The following is a 20,635-nucleotide window of genomic DNA, read 5'->3' as shown; positions in this document are numbered from 1 at the left end:
CAAGGCCTATGCACCTCGCTGTGCTGCCTCTGGGGGCTTTTGCCCACTAAGCATGGACTGTTCTAACTCTGGGTGTCCTTTGGCTGATGCTCCCTGCCTTCCATCAGGGCAGTTTTGTTGACATCTTTGTTCACTTAGCCAATACCAACTTTTATGAACGGAGATAACCAGACTCTGCTTATCCCACGGAAACACATACTATGGCAAAATTTGTTCATGGCTTCAGGTTGGTGCCTAGCTGGGCAGATGAGAACCTGGAAACGGTGGGGGGGGGGCGCCCATGATGGAGGTGGGAGCCATCCAGAGGCGTGTTCAGGCAGTGCTGAGAAGGACATGGAAGGAAGCTGAACGTGGGAGCCACACAGCTCCTGGGTTTGCAGGGTGAAGGGCAGAGGCAGGTCTAACAAGTGGTAACTTGATGGGGGCGTGGCCTAGTCATGGGCAAGGAGTCAAACAGCAGGCCCGGTGATGAACTTGGGCCGCCAAGGTGGGCTGACAAAGAGGCATGGCAACAGAGGGATGCCGGGAGGGCTGTTGCAACGAGACTATTGGCCACATGAAGAAGAACTGGGATACCATGTGTCACCCAGGGGATACGGCACTTATGATGTATCTGATGCAAAGCAGTAAGCGATAAGCTGGCCTCTGTCCCTGTTACAGAAGTCCCTTTGGGAATACTGGTTTGGCTCAGTACCTCCCAGAGGTCTCAGTGGAATTTAGGACTCACAGCCATGGTTGGGTAACCCCCTCTCTTGTTTTTCGGATTTCCCCAAAAGCCAGCCTGGAAATAAGCATTTGGCTGCAAGTGGTTTTTTTTTTTGGAGTGTTGTAAGGGAGTGTTGTAAGGGAGTGGGGAAGTGAGACAAGGAATGAAGGAAAGCCAAAAAAGTGTGTTGGTAAGAGAATTTCCACTGCGGGCAATTGTGCACACTCCTCCAGGGGAGACTGTGTAGGGTTAGAAAGCCGGGGTATTTCATCCCCCTGCTCCCGTGCCTCTGTGGTGGAGGTTACACCTCACAGGCATTGACTGCCCAACACTCTGCCCTCAGGTGGAGCAGTGAAGATGCCCGAGAGAGGAAGCATAGATGCGTATGGCAACTGGCCAGAAAGCCAAATGACTTGGGGGAGGGCAGAGGTGTAAGGGGGTGGGAAGCTTGAAGGACGCCAGCAGCACCTGCTAAACTCACCTTCATATGTTGAAGACATTCAAGTTCTTCATTTCATATTTGGAAGTCCTTAACATAAATTGTCGTCTTATCCCCAAACAGGGCATTCCTTCTCTGTAGATAATATTTTATATTCTCTGAGTAGCTACTGACTGCTTTCCTCGGTCTCTATGTCACTTTAAATAGTTTCTTTCAGGTGGCCGTTTCTGAACATGAATCTGCAAATGAGCACAAAATAAAATACTCTGAATAGTCCCTGTTCACTAAGTATTGAGGCATAAGCAGATCTCTAGAGTATGTGTAAGCTTAAAAGAAATAGTAATATTATATTCAGAAACGGACACTTTTTAGCCATGGGAAAGGGCATGCATTAAGCATATCTACAGGGTTTCAGGCTTGGAATTCTGACCTATAGGGACCTGGTTAGATTTCTCCTGCCTTTCAGGGTACACACTGAGCAAAGTATACTGGTTGAATGAAAGAACATTTGAATATAAATTTCCTTATTTGATAATTATTTTCTAAGCACCTTGCAAGGCCCTGTCTGGAATTCAAATGCAAGTAAGGCCTAGAAACCATGGGCTATAAAGACAGCGATTAGTGTTTGGACTAAAAATGTTCTTCTTAGGACCGTCTACTTCCCTGGGCCCAGTGATCCCAGTGCCCAACCCATACCTCCAAAATCCATTCAGATTTCTAAGTAAATGTGTCCTAAAAATAAGAAGTCTGCTGAAATAAAAGTTTGAACTTGTAAGTAATACTCCTTTCAGGTGAGGTTTAAAGGCCTAATTTCAAGATCCTATCTTGTATATGTGACTCCCTGTCCTTAAATTTCAGTTATGAAGGAGGAAATGTAGGGAGAACAGACAGACACACTCAGTTCTGGTAGGAGAGCGTGGGTTCCTGGAAATGAGCTGGGTGCTTGATCAATGACCCGGGGGGCTGGGTGCCTCTCCTTACAGAGGGCCTGACACAGTGAGCAGTGCAGTTGGCAACACTAACGTATAACTACATTTTGTTATGTATGATAAGGCATGGGTAACGTGAAACTCTCCAGGGAAATCCAAGAGTGGTCTTAATCTTTTGTCTATGTTATGAGGGCTGTTCACTAGCAAGAAGACAGGCTCGTGTGGCTTTCACAGTCTATGTGTCTTTCTTTGCATACCTTTTGGTGGCAAACTACATATATCAAGGGTAGAAAGCGAGAAAGCAGAAGACTGTTCAAGCCATAAAAATCTACAACTAGCTCATGAATAACAGCTCTTGGTTGTTCTTTTGCATTACATTTTGCACGTAACTTTAGCTATTTAAGCTATGTGGATAGTGGCAGGAGTAATATTTATGATCCATCCCTGTCAAGTTTTAAAATAAAATTTAACACTAGAAAGTACAAATTAGGCAGAAGAATCCTTCTGAAGGGTTCCAATGATAAAAAAAAATAAAAATGAAGTAAGCTAGTGGAATGCTCAAGGGAACCTGATATGCTAGAGAATTTGTGCAAGTCTGTGATTTATCATAACCCATCTTGTATTTTTACTGGAATTTGAAAATTATTCAGAGGTATTTGTCCCTGAGTATTGATATTTCAGTTTCTGGGGATATGTTTCTGACTGAATCTGTTTGCAATTGACTTTCTGGGAAATTTATTAGCAGGCTGTTCTTAAATTCTCCCCTAATCTTTTATTCTTTTCCGAGATATTATTGATTTTATTTTCGTGACTGCAATTTTATATGGTAATATCTGCACAGAAGTAATTTGCTGTGGTTCAAGGAACTGAGTTCTTATGGGCATTTGTCTTAGTAATGTGATTACAGAGTCGCTAACTTGATCTTAATAACATTTGCCTATTATCATGTCTTAGATGCATGAAAGGAAAACTGTGCTTTCTAAGTCCGAGGATTGCCCTTGTGTATCTCCTTTGTTGATAATGACTTGCAAAATTAATGTCCAGGTGATTTTGAGTGGCTATTTGCTCTATTTGAAACTAGTTAGGATTAAATCCAAATATTATCACCAATGTTGCATGCAGAGGGGAAATTACTTTTTTAGTACACCTTAAGAAACTGTTAAATCATTGATTCACGACTTTTTACAGACTAGCCATCCTGCACTTCATCAGATGCGGTTTTTACTCTGCTGTGGCTGCAGGAGGCAGCATGATACAAAAAGCTTAGAATCTATAGTCAGGGAGCCGTGCTTTGAATCTGACTGCATTACTCATTATCTGTGTGAACCAGGGCTGTGTGAATCAACCACTCTGACTTTCAGTTTCCTCATCTCTTCAAGACAGACTGACATAATAGCATCCCTATTCCAGTTACCTGTTTAAATATTGTAACGGCACCTCCTCACTAATAATCTCAGTATGTTTTTAAAAGATTCCCCCCCCTTTTTTTTAAACCTGATGGTGGTCATATAAAAAGATAACCCTGTCCACAAAAAGACTTGCATGAGATTATTACTAGTAGCATTATTCATAATACCCCCAAACTAGGAACAACCCAAATGTTCACCAACAGGAGAATGGATAAGCAAATTGTGGCATATCCATGCAGCGGAGGACTACTCATCAGTAAGAGGGGGAAAAAAAACCCCAACTGATCCATGCAACAACTTGCATACGTCTTATATACATTATGTTGAGCAAAAGAAACCAGACACCAAAGAGAGCATATTGTCGGATTCCTTCCATATGAAGTTGTAAAACTGGCAAAACTCCTTTATGGTGATAGAAATAAATTGATTACCTCCAAAAGGAGGGTCTTGATGGAAAGAGGCAAGAGAGAACTTTCAGGGGTGGTGAAAATATTCTTTCTTGATTTGGGTGGTGATGACACGGGTGTATATGTTTGTCAAAACTTGTTGGACTGTGCAATTAAATCGAGCGTTTTATTGTGTACAAAGCATACTTCAATTCAAAGAAAAGACAACTCACCCATCCGTTAAATGTTTAATTTTCTAATGACCAGTTTTTGGGATTCTCAGGATGCAGTGACCATCTGTACTCTGGGAATTGGAACAGCCTTTGGAGAGTCCATTCTGGACAACACACCCCGCCATGCGACCATCGTTACCAGGGAGAGCAGTGAACTGCTCCGCATCGAGCAGAAGGACTTCAAGGCTCTATGGGAGGTGAGCCCCAAGGCTTCTTTGTCAATTAATGTGGCTGCAGAAAAGAAAAGGAGCTGCCACATGGATGGATAATGGCATTACAGTCAGGCCTTAATGTGTTCTGTTCTGAGCCGGTAGATGAAATTTAATTTTCAAAACTTGTTTTTGAAATGAGTGAATGAAAAAGTCATTTTGACACAAGACATCTTAAAAAAAAATTAGTGCTTGCTCAATTTTCTGTAGTTTGGCATACCTTATAATTATTTCTTGAATGACCATAGAGTGGTTTATATATTTCCTCCCTCCTATTGCACAGATGTATTCTTAACCAGGGAACAAAAAACTTTGACATTTTCTTTTGCATTTTAAAAAATCATCCTTGACATGTTCCCTGGTAAAATGGACTGAATGGGGTTAACATCTGCTTCATTTAAATGCTTTTAAAAATGATGTGCCCTATAATAAAGTATGTGAAATGAGGGACATAAAGATGTCTGGTTACTTGCCAAGTTCAAAATGCATAGGTGCCCAGCAGTGGATGGATGCAACTGGTCCTGGTGGCTTTTGCATTTACTGCTGCTTACCAGCGCCCCTTAGAATACTGCACTCATTTACAAGAAGTACGGTGAATAAATCATCTTCCATGCCGTAATGGCAAATGGAGCACTTAGAAAGGCCCAGCCAAGCCTTGCATCTTTCACGCTCTTTCCTTTTTCAGTTCTTCAAGCTTCTGATTTTTAATCTGTGGTTGTTCCTTAGCTTTGTCCTTGGCTCAGTATGTCCAAGTGTTAACCCATCAAGCTGGCAGGCTTCGCCACTTGTCCCAGTGTGGCTAAGATTTTAAACTTGATCTAAAAAGAATTTTGTGTAATCAAATAGTTTCCCCCAGAGCCAAACAAATGACAGATGCATTAAGGGAGCGAACCTGCCGGTGAATGAGTGATGCTTTGCCTTAAAAGTCCTTGGAGGGCCCCGGTGGTGAAACCTGTTACTTTTATTCTTGGCAGTAGTGAATAAATTGCGGGGTGACTTGTTTGAAATGTTTCTCTTAGAAAATATTAAAGAGCTCCAACTGCTCTGTAAAGTTCAGAGACAAAAGCCAGTTTTAGGAAGGCAAAGCTAATGTGGGTTTGCATGAGGTGTGTATGGAAAGGTTTCTGTCAATTAAAAGGAACCAAGCTTGAGGCAAATAAGCCATTTTTTTGGATCTTTCATTTTAAAGGGTAAACGGAAAAAGTCTTTTCTGAAAAGGAAATTTAGAAACCTAGTTTAAGAACAAAAAAAAGATTCCTACCTGTGATGTGTGTCCTTATAACTGCTTTTGTCTCTGATGACTGATTCAAATTGCTGATAGAGGATGATTTGTGAACATATTAAAAACTTATTTTAATTAGGAGTTCTCAGTGCTGTGAAGGAAGTTCCTGAGAAGTTGCTACCTGTGAATAAGTTTAAAAATTATTATTAAAAAATTTCAGTCATACCAAAAATCAAAATAATACATTGAATACCCATACCCCCGTACTTAGTTCAGCAGTTAACAAACATATAGGCATATTTGCTTCCTCTTTGTTTGTTTGTTTTTGGGGTTTTTTTTTAACCACTTTAAGGTGACAGACATCATGATATTTCATCCTAAATAGTCAATATATATCTTTGAAAAATTAGAATATTCTGCTATATACCTATAATATCATTATTTCACCTATAAAACTAACAATAACATCCTAATATCATCTAATACCCAGTCTACAGTTTAAATTTCCCCAATTTCCTAAATACCTTTTATAGCTTTTTTGTTTGTTTGTTTGTTTGTTTCAAATCAGTCTCAAATCAAGAACCATGTATTACATTTGAATGTTACGTCTATCAGTCTCTCTGTCTCTCTCCCTCTTTTCTACCCGCCTCCATCCCCTTCTCTTTTTCTCTCCATGGCATTGACTTGTTAAAAAGGCCAGGTCTGGGCTGGCCGAGTGGCTCGGTTGGTTAAGAACTCACTCAAGAGTGTGAACTCTGAGCAACAGCGGTTCGAGTCCCAGCCTGAGCTGAGCTGCCACTGAGCTGCCAATAGGTGGCAGGATGGCTCAGCTAAAAAAAAAGGCCAGGTCAATTTCTCCCAAATTCAAGATTAGTGTAATTGTATTTCCTGGTATCTCTTATGTAACCCCTAGCCTGGTGTTTCCTATAAATGGAAGTTAGGGCTAAAGATTTGATTGAATCAAGCCAAACATTTTTGGCAAGAAACCATCAACGGTGATGCCTAGTACATCAGAAGGCTCATACTGTCTAGTTGCCTCATTATCAGTGATGCTAAATTTGATCCCCTAGTCAGATTCTATCTGGGTACATTTTAGGGCTAATTTCCCACAGATATTTCCCTTAGAGGAAAATTGTTAAATGAGAGTGTTGATATTGAGGGAGGTCCTTGGTATCCCAAAACTTGCCACATGATTTTGCAACTCAGTGGATACAACCCCTCATCTGTAACCTCAGAGCATGAGGTTACTCCCCTGCTAGTGACTTAAATGAGCTGCAAAGGATGGATAGAGGTTTTAGTCTAGCGCAGGGGTCGGCAAACTGTGGCTCTTTGGGTACGTTCCGTCCCAAAAGTTTGCCGACCCCTGGAAGAGCCAATCTTGTCCCTCACAACAATTTAAAAATTATTCGAGAGCCATAAATATATTTTTACATAGTCAGCGTTATGTGAATAATATCCTTTAAAAATTTTATAAGTGAAACTATGATAGTTTTATTTTCAATTTTACTTCAGAGCCACATGTACGTACCCAAAGAGCTGCACATGGCTCGCAAGCCGCAGTTTGCTGACCCCTGGTGGCTCTTCCATCTCAAAAGCTTGCCAAGCCCTGATCTAGCCTTTTACTGTTGGGGACAGAAATCTCATCGTGAGTAGGAGATCAATCAGATACTTCATTTTATTTTCCTGTTCATGCAACTAAGTGCAGAGTTCAAGGTAGGTGGTCAATCAATGTTTTAATTGACTAAAATGAAAATGCAAGAAACTCCATTATCTAGCTATCTGTGTTAATCAGAACTTTATGATTCATAATCAGAAATTTGTGATATGCACACTTGTGCATATACAGTACATGATAATCCTAAGAAATTGTAAAATTCTAAAGCACTTTTTCAATAGATAAGGTTGACAAGTGTTCCTGTTCTCAGAGTGGGAGCATCTATCTGTTCTGCTTTGAGGAGACAGAAAATCAACTAGCAAGTCAATAACATTCTTTCAGAGTACAGTGTATCATGATCATTAAATAAATCATATCTATTCTTTGAATATGGGCGATCCATTGATGGCATGTATAGCACTAACCTGCTAACAAAATATTTGATAACTAGAGCACCTATTCCTTGATTATGTCAGGTAATAGAGTTTACAATTCAGCCATTCATTCCACTGGTAAATAATACCTGCTAGCAAAATTAAAACCCAAGCTCATACTGTCAGTTGAAATCTAAATTAGATCTGTCAGCCAAATATCAAAAGGGAAAGATTATGAAGGGAGGGATCACATAGCTTCAGGATTCAGGTAGAAGCCTCACTGGACCATACGATGCCTCTCCCGTCAGCAAGGGATGAGAACTCAGTTCTGAATAGTGAAAATTAGATAGCATGAGTCATGGGTCTAAATTTACCTGGGTCTATATTCACCTTATTTGACTATTTACTTTTCAGGAATGCCATGGTGGGTCCACTGTATGGCAAACACCGTTACATTTGGCTTTGTCTCCTTATCTATGCCCTTGGTGTCCCTTCAAGGGGCTGAAGGATACACATGAGGGCCAGGATTCTGAGTTACTTCTAACTCTGAAAATTATCACGAATCACTAAAAGGTAGTACAGTCTAAAGATAGCTCTTTCATAGGCTAAGCAAATAGTCTGTTTTAAATCTGACACTTGGACTTGAATGGCAACACAAAACTAGGGAACCCTGCTTCCTTTTCTGACCTAAGGCAAAGTTCCTCCGCTCTCTGCAGGTAGATAACACACTCAGGGAACTTACATGGGAGATTTTGAATGCTATTCAATTTCATCCCAGGTACATCTTGGTTTATATTGTCTATTATTCTATAAGTCAAATTGGTAGCACCTAGAGTATTAAAAAAATTATTGTCATAAATGTGACCAGAAGAATTATTCAATAGTCTCTAGAAATACAACAAAATAAAATAAATACTCTCCAAAATATAACAGAGGTAGCAGCTTGATGCTTTCCTTTGTACCCTGTATCTTTCCTAATGAAAACTACTTTCTTTCCTCTTCCCTTTCCATGTTTCAATTGCCAATTTACAGTCAGATTTGAGGGCGCTGGGTTGCTCCCTCTTAAGGTTAGCATATTTTCCTAGTTTAAGCAAATTACAGTACTTTACTCAGAGTTGGTAAGTAATGTTTCCCTCTTTTCACACCTCTTTGATATTAGCACTTAATAAAATATGTTATCCAGGGTATGAAACATCTCATATTTCAGTAACATTGAGAGAGAAAGGGAGAGAGAGAGAGAGAGAGAGAGAGAGAGAGACAGAGAGAGACAGAGAGAGACAGAGAGAGACAGAGAGAGAGAGACAGAGAGAGACAGAGAGAGAGAGACAGAGAGAGAGGGATGTTTCTGGATTTTATTGAGAAAAAAATTAATTTAAAAGTCTTGGAATACCATTTTTAGTTCTTGAGACAATTATAATTTAAACTCTTTGACACTAGTGGCATTGTACACCCTCCGTAAGGAAGTTAAATAGCAAAATAATTAAGTGTAGGCTTGGGAGTTCTAAGCCAGTTATTAATATTTGATCCAAGATTATGGGTATTCATGATTGTTAGTGGCTCTTGGAATAGAGGACTGATTAACTGTCCAATTTCATGAATTTCTTTTCAACACATATAGTATAAGAAGGTTTCCAATGGTTGGAACGATAAAGAAGTGTTTTTTTGTTTGTTTACTTTCTGACTTTCTATCTAATGTTGTGTCTGTATAAAGATGCTTTGACATCTTTATGTGGAATATTCCAGGTACATGACATTGAACGAAGAGATGAGTCCTGTGTGTTCAGAATAGAGAGACACTCCCAAGCAAATCCATAAAAGACACGACCCAGAGGTCTTTGAACAAGTGGTCTACCACCCACTTTTGCATGAACATGGCTCTGGACAAAAACTCCCCTTTATCATAAGTGAGCCATGTTTGAACATGTTCAAAGTCATAATACAAATTTATGAATAAATTATTTGAAAATTTAAAGATAGCAATAAAGCTGTAGTCTTTAAAAATAAAAGCAATATTTAATTTAGTTTTTTGAGGTTTGCAGGTTTATCTTATTTATTTTTAACTGCATTTTACTTTTTTATTATTCTTGCTGTTCAATTATAGTTGATATTCGTATTATTTTATATTAATTTCAGGTGTGCACATAGTAATTAGACATTTATATGATTTAACAAGTGATCACCCCGATAAGTCTAGTGCCCACCTGGCACCATACATAGTTATTACAATATCATTGACTATATTCCCTAGGCTGTGCTTTACATCCCCGTGACTGTTTTGTAGCCACAAATTTGTACTTCTTAATCCCTTTACCTTTTTTACCCAGCTCCCAAACCCCTTCCCATCTGGCAACCCTCAGTTTGTTCTCTGTAACTATGAGCCTGTTTCTGCTTTGATTGTTTATTTTGTTTTTCAGTTTCCACATATAAGTAAGATCATACAGTATCTGTCTGACTTATTTCACTTAGCATAATACCCTCTAGTCCATCTATGTTGTCGCAAGTGGTAAAATTTCATTTAAAAGAAATATTTTGAATTTGTAGTTTGACCCGTGTTGCAATAAAAATGGTTTCTTAGCTGTAATTGTTACCAGAAACTTCTTGCACCCTCTTGTGATTTTATTTTAACTAGAGCATTGTCACAGAGAACCATTGCTCAGATGTAATGATTTTTAATTATTATTATATATAAATAATTGACCTATAACATTATATTAGTTTCAGGTGTACGACATAATGATTTGATATTTGTATATATTGCAAAATGGTCACCATAATGCATCCAGTTAACATTCATCACCACACATCTTTACAAATCTTTTTCTTATGATGAGTGCTTTTAAGATTTACTTTCTTAGCAGCTTTCAAATATGCAATGCAGTATTAACTGTGATCACCGTGCTGTAAATTACATCCCAGGACTTATTTATTTATAATTGGAAGTTTTTTCCTTCGACGCCCTTCACCCATGCCGCCCACCCCCGCCCTTTGCCTCCGTCAACCACCAATCTGTTCTTTGTCATGGATTTAGTGATTGATAAAGTAAGTTTATTCTCCAAATGTGTCTGTGGCCTCAGTGAATATTGTTAACTGACTGAAAATCTATTTCAGTCTTTATGGGATATAAAGCTGAATGGTAAAAATAAGAAATAAATGCATGTTTCTGTCTTAGGAAAAGAAAGCAATTTGTAAGCAGGGATATTTCTAAGATTAATGAATATCCTTGAAAAAGTATTTTTACATCTATTTTTATCCCTTAATTTTCAGAGTGCTTTATTGTCTCAGTTCTGCCAGATATGTTAGCAGTTGCAGGACTGAAAAGCTTTTTTGTTATTTGTATTTACTGCCTCTTTTGGACTATGTAGGGAGAAAAAGCCCTTTTCCATTAATAATCTTTCCAGCTACTATGAGAATAGGAATTATTGACATGACAGCAGCTTAGCGTTTGTTGGTGTGCTTTAAAGACCATATTAGAATAATATACCTTTCAGAGGTGTCTGCTTCTGTTAGAATAGGCTTGAGGCTCCTATCTGTCTTGGGCTGTCAGAAAAATTAAAGCCAAATACTTAAAACATAGTATCTCAGCATAAAAATCTCCGAGGTCCTTTGGGTGGCTTTTATTACTTTATTTGGCATGTGAATCATGTCAGGTTGTTTCACTTTTACATCACTGGTAGGCTTTCCAGGCGGACCGGCGTTTCAGGTGCATGTTTGGGAGTCCTGGGTGCTGTGGCAGAACGGCGGGACCCACCCTCAGACAGGCAGTCCCTCGCCCGCCTGTGAATGTGCAGGGACTCACACCCTCCAAGGGAGGCTTTACTAGAGCCTAAAAGACGAGGAGCCTGCTCTCTCCCAAGTCAGAAGCCTGTGCTTACTTTTGGCAACTTTGGAGCTTGTCCTGTAGGGTTACTTCCCAGACCAGAAATTTGCATCAAAAGGCTAAGAAAAATATATCCAAAAATAAACATGAAAGCCAAGACTTCATGCCAGGAACTCCAGCCACACACATCCTGTTGGCTGCTTCTCGTGCCTCTCTCCTCGCAGCTCTGATTCTTTTAAACCAAACGGAAGCCTGCTTCGATGAGTTGGACCTGATGTCTGCGCCAGGGTCTTACTCCTCTGTCCTCAAGCTTTTCCTGGAGTGACAAAGTGATTCAAATCCAGAAAGGAAGGGAGTGAAGTTATTAAGAGGGAACTGAAGTTGAAAAAAGTGTATAGACATATAGGAAGTCTTTTCCTATTGCCTTTGCCTGCCTGAGCTTTCCTGGACAACCACCAGCCCAGTTTCCTCTCTGTGGTCTGAGATCCTCTTAATAGGATACGGACAGGGAATTATCAGCAATGAAGGTGCATTTTGCTGTCCAAATAAAGGACAGATATTCACTGGATGTCTGAGAACTCTGAGAGACAGAAAAAGAAGGACGTATGCCCTACAAGGTCAGAATGGATCTTTTTTAATTCTTTAGTGGGGGAAATATTGATGTTTGCATTTTGATCTGACGAATTATACTCTAAAGCATCTCTGGCTTTTCTAATTATGTTCCACCAGATCTAAATATGTACCATGGCACTGACATAATTTGATTTCATCTTTATTTGTGGTGTGTGTGGTGAGGGGGCTGAGTGGCAGCTCATCTTTGTCTGATTGTGAAGGATGTGCTTGTTTAGCCTGATGATCTTAAATATGTTTCTAGAAAATAAACAAAGATAGTTGTTCATAATTAAGCAGAGTTACATTCATCACATTAATATTAAATATATGTATCTGGTGACATATTTGCATGGAGTATATTAAAAATGAATTTTGGGCAAGGAACAGATTGAGAGTGGTGGTATTTCACCCTCTGGGCACCCAGTAGGTATCTTGCCTGCAGCTTTCAGATTATATGAAGTCCTTAGTGTTTATGGGAATTCTGTTCCATTATTGATGACTGGAAGTTCTACCAGCTCTGCAAGCTATGATCTCACTATTTCTCAGAAGATGATCGGGGGGTCTGAACAGATCAAGGGTTGGCTGGCAGGGGCCAAAAATGCCCAGATGCTGCCTGTTGGCAGGGTGCTGTAAGCAGTAGTCATTCGTTCTGAGTTGGTGCTCCTTTGCGTGTTCATTTCAGGAGTGTGCAGTGGACACTCAGGGCTTTTAGGAGTTGCTGTTAACAGAGGTTCCGAAATTCCTCCTGTGGCTGTGCATTTGCCAGCATGCTGTTGACACCTCCCCCCCATCCTCCCCTCTGCTTTTTATCTTGCAGTGGCCCTCTTCACTCTGTCAGCTAACCTACTGGGTTGCTTACTACTTGACTCAGTGTTAATTGATGCCACTGTGAAACCTTCATCTCTAAGAAGCTTCTCTCATGTTCAGCAAAAATGTATTTGGTTCCCACCATGTGGAGGTGCAAAATGCACCGTGTCTATCTTTTTGGTTTAAAATCTAGTGTAGAAGACAGATAAGCATAAACACAAATTACCCTGATCAAAGACAAATGAAAAAGCGCTATAAGAAAGATCAGTGTGCTGAAGGACATGAGGGGGCTACCCTGCGTGTCATTTCATCCAAAGACAAGGAGTTCTGGCTCTGAATTCTTGTGTGGCTAACAAGGCTGTTTTTCAGCTTCGCTGAAGGATTGGGGTCAGTTAACCAAATTATAGCATTTAAGGCAGCCTCGTCCCAAGGGACTGACCACACAGAAGAGGCATGGCTTTCTCACTCCACATTCTGCCTTCTCCTCATGGTGGGGCCCCTGGTGGGTTTAGGTAGGCATCCGTCCGACTGCCCTCTGAGGGCGTCATGTGTTTTATTTCCAAACTCCTGGTTTGGTGTTTTGTTTGTTGTTCAGTCTGGAGAAATCTGGAGAAATCATCTCTGGAGATTTAATGGGTCCCCCAGGCAAAGGCAGTTCTAGTTGGGAACATTTTAAGAAATTGAGACTTTCAGAAGGGACTTGTGGTGTGGACTGGGGATATTGTTAAGCTCTTTATGTGTAGGAAGCTCTCTGGTCATGGGACTTTCCTGCTCTCCTTGGGCCAAATTCCACCCCTGCGCAGTCTCCAGGCTGCCGTGGAGAGGTTAGGGTACAGTCACTGGGGCTAGGTGTCTGACACCGAGGAAGGAGCAGCAGGAAATCCTGCCCAAAAGTCGGCCCCTCCGAATTCCTGCCGTCTTGCCGGGGTTATCTCACTGACCTCAACATTTGGCGCTGTCTAGCCCAAACCAATAAATGAAAGGCAGCCCTTCTAAAGGCTATTGATGTGGTCAGTGGTCTGGCCTGAAATTCTGATCTATTCCTGGTTTAACCCAACTTTGCTGGATGACTGACTGTTTGGAAAGCTCTCCACCTTCCTGAGCCATCTATTTGTATAATAAAGATACCTTTATTTAAATCCTGCTTTTCTGACAGCAGTGGTCCAAGTTAATGTTGCTCAATTATTTAGATGCCTCATAAGTTGGAAAATTTAGTGCTTCTTCCTCCCGATTTGCATATTCAAGAAGGCAGAGCCACAAATTATGTGAATGGAAACGATAAAGTATAGGGCAATAGTTCATATTGTATCCAAATATATTATTTGAAAGGCAAGAAGAACTTTTTGGTATCTTTGATCATTTATAGTTGTAATTCTTATAACTAGTTCCACAGTAGAATTACCTGGGGAGCTATTTTAAAAATTCTCATATGTGGGCCCTTCCTAGACTAATGAAACCAGAATGAGGCCTGGGCATCAGTAGCTGCTGCTTCTTTTCTTTTAAATTTATTTTCCAATTATAGTTGACATATTAGTTTCAGGTGAACAGTGTAGTGATTAGACATTTATATACCTTACAAAGTGGTCACCCCTAAATTTATATGGAACCACGAAAGACCCTAATAGCCAAAGCAATATTGAGAAAGAAGAACAAAGTTGGAGGTGTCACGCTACCTGATATTAAACCATACTACAAGACTATAATAATCCAAACAGCATGGCAGTGGCATAAAAACAGACACACAGATCAATGGAATTGAATAGAGAGCCCAGAAATAAACCCACATCTATATGGTAAATTAATCTGTGACAAAAGAGGCAAGAATATACAATGGGGTAATGACAGTGTCTTCAATAAATGGTGTTAGAAAAACTAGACAGATACGTGCAAAAAATGAAACTGGACCACTTTCTTATATCATATACAAAAATAAAACTCAAAATGGATTAAAGACTTAAATATAAGCCCTGAACCCATAACACTCCTAGAAGAAAACAGGCAGTAAACTCGTTGACATTGCTCTTAGCAATATTTTTTTTTTGGATGTGTCTCGTCAGTAGCTTTTTACAGCTCCCCAGGTGGGCCTACTGGGCAGCCAGGTAATTCTCTGTGTCCCTTTGCGTTGGCTGCCCCTGCACATACCTAATTGGCGTCTTTGCCCCATGTTAAGGTTCTATGAGAGAATAATATGTTTATTCCTTACTAGCCTGTGTTAAATTTCCTAGTGTGATTTTTCCTTCTCTCATGTACACGTTCTACTCCCAAATTGGAGTCTCTGCAGATTTAAGTGATAACAGCAATTAGTACTTCAGAGACGGAGTGAGGTTTATTTGAGGCTTTGTGGTTAGAGGTTACCTATGTGGACTTGTTATTGAAAGTGTGAGAATAAGGTGCAAATCCCCCACAATTCTACCATCCTACAAGCACACATTTTCTTAGCAATGCAAGCACTGGTAGCTCCTGGAAAATTCCACTGTACCCTTGTGAGAGAATAAGAGTGAAAATGGAGTGTAATATCTGAATGTTATAATACAAAGAGTTTTGAACGCATGGGCCCTCTGGGAATGTTGAGAGTGTAAGGACCCAGGCCCAGACCCTAGGCCAGATAAGCTATACCTTAGGCTAGACAGGCTTATTTTAAAAATACCCCCGCCCTAAGGAATAAGAAAAAGTCATAGCAAAACATCCTGTTAAGATACCAGGATGAGGTTATAACTAACAGTAGAAGCTCATTTTTGTAAGAATTAGGTTACGACAATAGATTATTTTGCAGATAACCCATTTTCACGCCTGGCTTAGGACGTTTTACAAAAGCTAACTGCTTTTTTTGGCTCTGTACACCTGCCTCTGCTCAAACTCCTGGAAATCAATCCCCTATAAAACTTCCACCCACCAAGACCTTGGGGCCATTCTCCTCTTGCAGAGTGAGACGGACGCCAGGCTTGGCTCAATAAAGTCTTTGGAACAAAACCTCTGTCTCTTAGGTCATTTATAAGAGGTAAGGACCTAACAAGAGCCCCCAGCTGTCCCTGTAGTATACTTTGAGAATCACTTCTCTAGGATAAATTCCCAATAAAAGAATTATTAGTTTAAAGAGTGTGAAAAATTTTATGACTCCTGGTAAATATGATCACATTTATATTCAATGGCTTCTACTCAGTCATCAAGAGTATTTTAGCATTATATTCAACCTTGGCTAGCATAACCATTATGTGGGGTTTTTTCTTATTATAATAGGCACTGTTATTTTCGTTGTGTTTCTTTGACTACTGCTGGGACAGTTGAGATTTTCTTATGTATTTCTTTACTGATTATATTTCCTCTTTCAGGTCATTGGTATTTATTTATCAATTTGTTTGAATGCTTTATTTGATCAAGACATTAACTCTTTCTTATAATTTCTGTAAATATTTTTGTCTTTGTTTACTTTTCATTTTTTATAATAGTTAATGTACATAAATTCTAAATGTGTTAACGTCACCATAAATCTGGTTATCCTGTGGTTAAAAAAAAAAGTTGAAGATATTATCTTACTTTTATTCATAGCTGATTTTGAAAAATAACATGATATAAGTGATAATGTGACCTGTAATAATAGGATAACCTATATTTAGTCCATTGGCAGGTAGGTCTGTATGTAGAGTGCCAGAAAATAGGGATGGTCCACAACAGGCGCTTCTAATATGGGATTCCTGAGCCTGGGGAGTTCACGGATCAGCTACCAAGAAACCTGCAAACCTCTGATATTTTTATATGTGTTTTGTATTTTTCTGAAAAGAGACCCCATGGCTTTCATCCTCATCTGAAAGGGGTCTGTTACCCCCAAAATATTGAGGACCATTTTCTATAGCATCAAAAAGAGACAGATCAGATTCTATAGCCTGCTTCCCCCTTTATATGGGAGAATACTGAACATTTACTCACAGTTTAACACATCTTGACAGAATTTGTGATGGTGAGAATGGAGATAGAAAAATAATTTTCATTGTGACTTTAAGGCTTTGACATTGGTATCCAGTAACAAAAAAGAAATCATTAGGGAAAAATCCAAGTCCCAGGCTCAAAATAAATGCTTTGCAGTAAGAGATTCTACCAAAGCCTGTTTTACAATAAGTATTTCGAATTTATGCATCCATTGCCTCTCTAAATAAAGCACATTTTAGTGTTTTGCACCCAGTTCCAAAAATGATTGAATTTTAATAACAGGTTTTCATGGAAGTGTGGTTGTTTTGTATTCTCAGTTCCAGTTCCATATTCCTCCCCCAAAAGTCCACATTTAATTATGCCCGTAAAGCTAACTGGACAGCTTCAGACAATGTTGCTTTTGAAAATTAGCTATAGAATGGCTCACCATGAGGAGCAAGAATCGTCTGTATCTTTCATTTTAAAGAAATTTAATTTATTGAGACTGAGTAATACATGCATTTGGTAAAAAAATTTTAAAGTGAAACAGGGTATATATAATGAAAAGTATGGTTTTTTTCCCACCCCTGCCCCCAAAAACAGGTCCCATCCACTATTATTGGCCCCTTCTGTAGAATATTTTATGCAGATATTCTCTTTGATTGGTTATTAGGCAAGACTTCCAGAACTTGCATTGACTCTTCTTCTCAACCTTTCAAAAAAGAAAAACAAAGTTTTAAAATTTATAAAAGAATCACAATCTTCACACAAATTGACCCCAACAGACCTACCAAGGTTTTAGTTTACTTTCTCCTTTTGCTTTATTAGTTCATTAAATTCCAGCAACTTGAATATCCTATTAGCATTATCTGATGTTTTAAATCTGAGAAACATTATTGCAAATGTGACTATGGTTCAAATAGAAAATTCTACTTAATTAATATTAATTTTTAGTTATTAATAACTAATAAGTTTGTCTGAAAATTCAAAGTAATATGCTCAATTAGTAATACTAAAAGTATAAGTGGTAAATATAAAAATAATACCTCCTTCAATTTGAATAGAGATGTTTAGTCATTGTAGCTAGAGGATATCATGTTGCTACCATCCTAGTTAATAAAACATGGGGCATTCTTTTGGCATTAATTTCCCAAGAAGTTATCCCTGTAAATAACTTCTACAATTCTTCCACATTTCCCGAGTTGATGTATACGTACCAATCAAGGCAAGCATCCCTTTGTGGTGTAGATGACCTTGCATCCATGGCCCTTGAGAGTATAAATATTTATGTTGACAGTGCAGCTGTCATGAATTGAGTTCATAAAATTGGGTTTGGGCTTTTTAATCTGACATATTATTCTTGCTTAATTTCATTGTGCTGACTATGGCTCTAGTCCTATAAATCAGGGAGAATGTTTGCCCACAAAAGAAAGAGAGAGCAGGAATAATAATAATAATGTGAAATATTGCTTTTGTTTATTAAAAGTGTAGTTTAATTTGGGTTCCTGTCTTCTTTTAGCTGTTAATTCCCTAGACCTTATCATTTTATAAGTTTTTTTTAACAGATCTATGATGATTTAAAGTAAGGGATAGCATAAAGCTCATAGAATTTAAATGTGAAATAAAAGAGTGAGGGGGTGGGGTAAAAAGAAACCTATCTTTCTAATATACAAAAGTAGAACATATATGTACAAATCAAACAGTACAGACAATGCCGACTACATAATTTGTGGGACCCAGTGAAAAATAAAAATGTGAGGTCCCTTGTTCTCTTCTCCCCAGAGGAAAAAAAGTATTATTAACAGTACGAAAACATAAAGCGTTTTCCTTTTTCTGTGTCCTCTATTTCAACTCATCATGTTTCTTATTTGATATTTGATATCATTCTAAGTAGAAAAGTAAAAGAATTAGCATACATTTTCTGTTTATCTCTCTATGGCACAATGCTAGTTTTAAATGCAAATAAAAAATGTACTCATGTGGAATCACTGAAATGACATAATTTGTACTTCCTAGCTCCATACATGTACATGTATTTGATTCTTAACAGAACAGTAGAAACTGTGCACAAAACTAATTCGACTGTCTATATTTCAGTTCTTGAAGTACACACTGTCTACCTATACTTTATACTTTTGGTTTACAGCTAAGTAAGGAAAGACTGAAAGGAAAAGGACTATGGGTTGCCCTAGCCTCCCCCCCCCCACCCCCGCCTTGTTTATGTCATTTTCAATGCAAGTAGTTGACTAATACAGGGAAGTAAGATGAATAAGAAAGGATATGATAAAGTTCCTTTGTCAATACCATTGCTTGCTTTCTGTGTTCAGAGTAAGTTCTGGAGAATTGAATATGGGGTCCCTGGGGGTGCCAGCACCTGGATTTACTCATTGGAAGATGTAGTGTGCTTACCTTGCACTTGCTTTGAGTCATGCTGAACTCCCATGCATCATGAGTCCAGCAGAATTCTGTCCTCCCGAGGCGTTGTCAACACTGTATGTAAACGGGGCATCAAGGAACAGTGGACATGCCCATTATGCTATCTCCTCTGCTAACACACACTTGATGTCCTATATGGATTTCACTTAAAAAACACAAGTAAAGAAAAAAATTAATTAAGAATTTCAAGAACAGCAGGGCATTAAACTGAGTGCATGGGCCTTCCTGAGCATGGAGCCCTATGTGACTGCACAGGTCTCATGTTCATGAAGCCAGCCCTGAGGTGAGCAATGCATGTGGTGTAGTCCAGTCATTTCAACCCTATCAGCTGAAGCCCCAGAGAAGTGAGTCCATCCAGCACCAACCAACCTCCCAGATGACTGCAGTCACCTACGTAAGCCCAGGTGCTACCAACAGAAGAACTGCCCAGGAAGCCCATAGACTTGTGAGAAATTATAAATAATCATTGTTTTAAGCCACTGAATTTTGGGGGGTGGTTTGTAATGGGCAATAACTATATAATCGTATATATTAAAACATTTAACTTATATACTCCCATAATTGAAATTACATTATTCATGTTGTGTATATCTTGCTTTTTTTTTTTTTCATTTAGTGTGTCTTAGAGATCCTTCTGTCTCAATCCATTCAGATTAACTACATTATGCTACAGTGTTTTCCATTGGATGGATTACTATGATTTATTTGACCTATTTCCCTATTGACTGACAATTGTTTTTTGTTCTTCTTAAGAGTGCTGCAGTGGACATTCTTGTGTATATATATATATATATATATATATATATGTATCTTTTCTTTAATAATTTTTTATTTTTTCAATTAGAGTTGATATACAATATTATATTAGTTTCAGGTATACAACATAGTGATTAGACATTTATACAATGATCACCCTGATAAATCTAGTAGCCATCTGATACCATACATTATTATTACAATATTATTGACTATATTCCCTATGCTGTACTTTATGTCCCCATGACTTTCTTTTTTTATTTTTTAAAGAAATTTTATTGGGGAACAGTGTGTTTTTCCAGGACCCATCTGCTCCAAGTCAAGGAGTTGTCTTCAATCTAGTTGTGGAGGGCGCAGCTCACAGCGGCCCATGCGGGGATCGAACCGGCAACCTTGGTGTTATGAGCCTGCGCTCTAACCACCTGAGCTCACTGACCACCCCTGTATATATATATATATATATTTTTTTAATTGTATTGGGGAACAGCCATAGTCATTGGTTACACATTGCTTTCATGCTACAATGGCATAGTTCACTTTTAGGGAGGGCGCAGCTCACAGCGGCCCATGCGGGGATCGAACTGGCAACCTTGGTGCTATGAGCCTGCGCTCTAACCACCTGGGCTAACTGGCTGCTCCCTCTTCTCCCCCCCGCCCCCCACCCATGACTATTTTGTAATTACTGATTTGTACTTCTTAATCCGTTCTCTGTTTTCACCCACCTCCTTGAACGCCCTCCCATC

General features: G+C 39.0%; 1 protein-coding gene across 3 annotated transcripts in view; it reads left to right on the top strand.

Moving 5' to 3' along the window:
- Positions 1 to 20,635, top strand: part of RAPGEF4 (Rap guanine nucleotide exchange factor 4) — a 298,057-nt gene that overhangs the window by 72,648 nt on the left and 204,774 nt on the right. For 2 of the 3 annotated variants that reach the window (XM_019653708.1, XM_019653706.1), the window contains exon 4: positions 4,153 to 4,299. In XM_019653708.1, coding sequence (XP_019509253.1) covers positions 4,153 to 4,299 — 147 coding nt within the window. Of the gene's footprint in view, positions 1 to 4,152; positions 4,300 to 11,610; positions 11,996 to 20,635 lie in introns of those variants that run through there. The other variant, XM_019653709.1, reaches the window with a different exon arrangement.

This window comes from Hipposideros armiger, unplaced genomic scaffold, assembly GCF_001890085.2.
Source record: "Hipposideros armiger isolate ML-2016 unplaced genomic scaffold, ASM189008v1 scaffold_205, whole genome shotgun sequence".
NCBI classification, from domain to species: Eukaryota; Metazoa; Chordata; class Mammalia; order Chiroptera; family Hipposideridae; genus Hipposideros; species Hipposideros armiger.
Note: the sequence above shows the minus strand (reverse complement) of the source record. Positions and strands in the feature narration are given on the sequence as shown.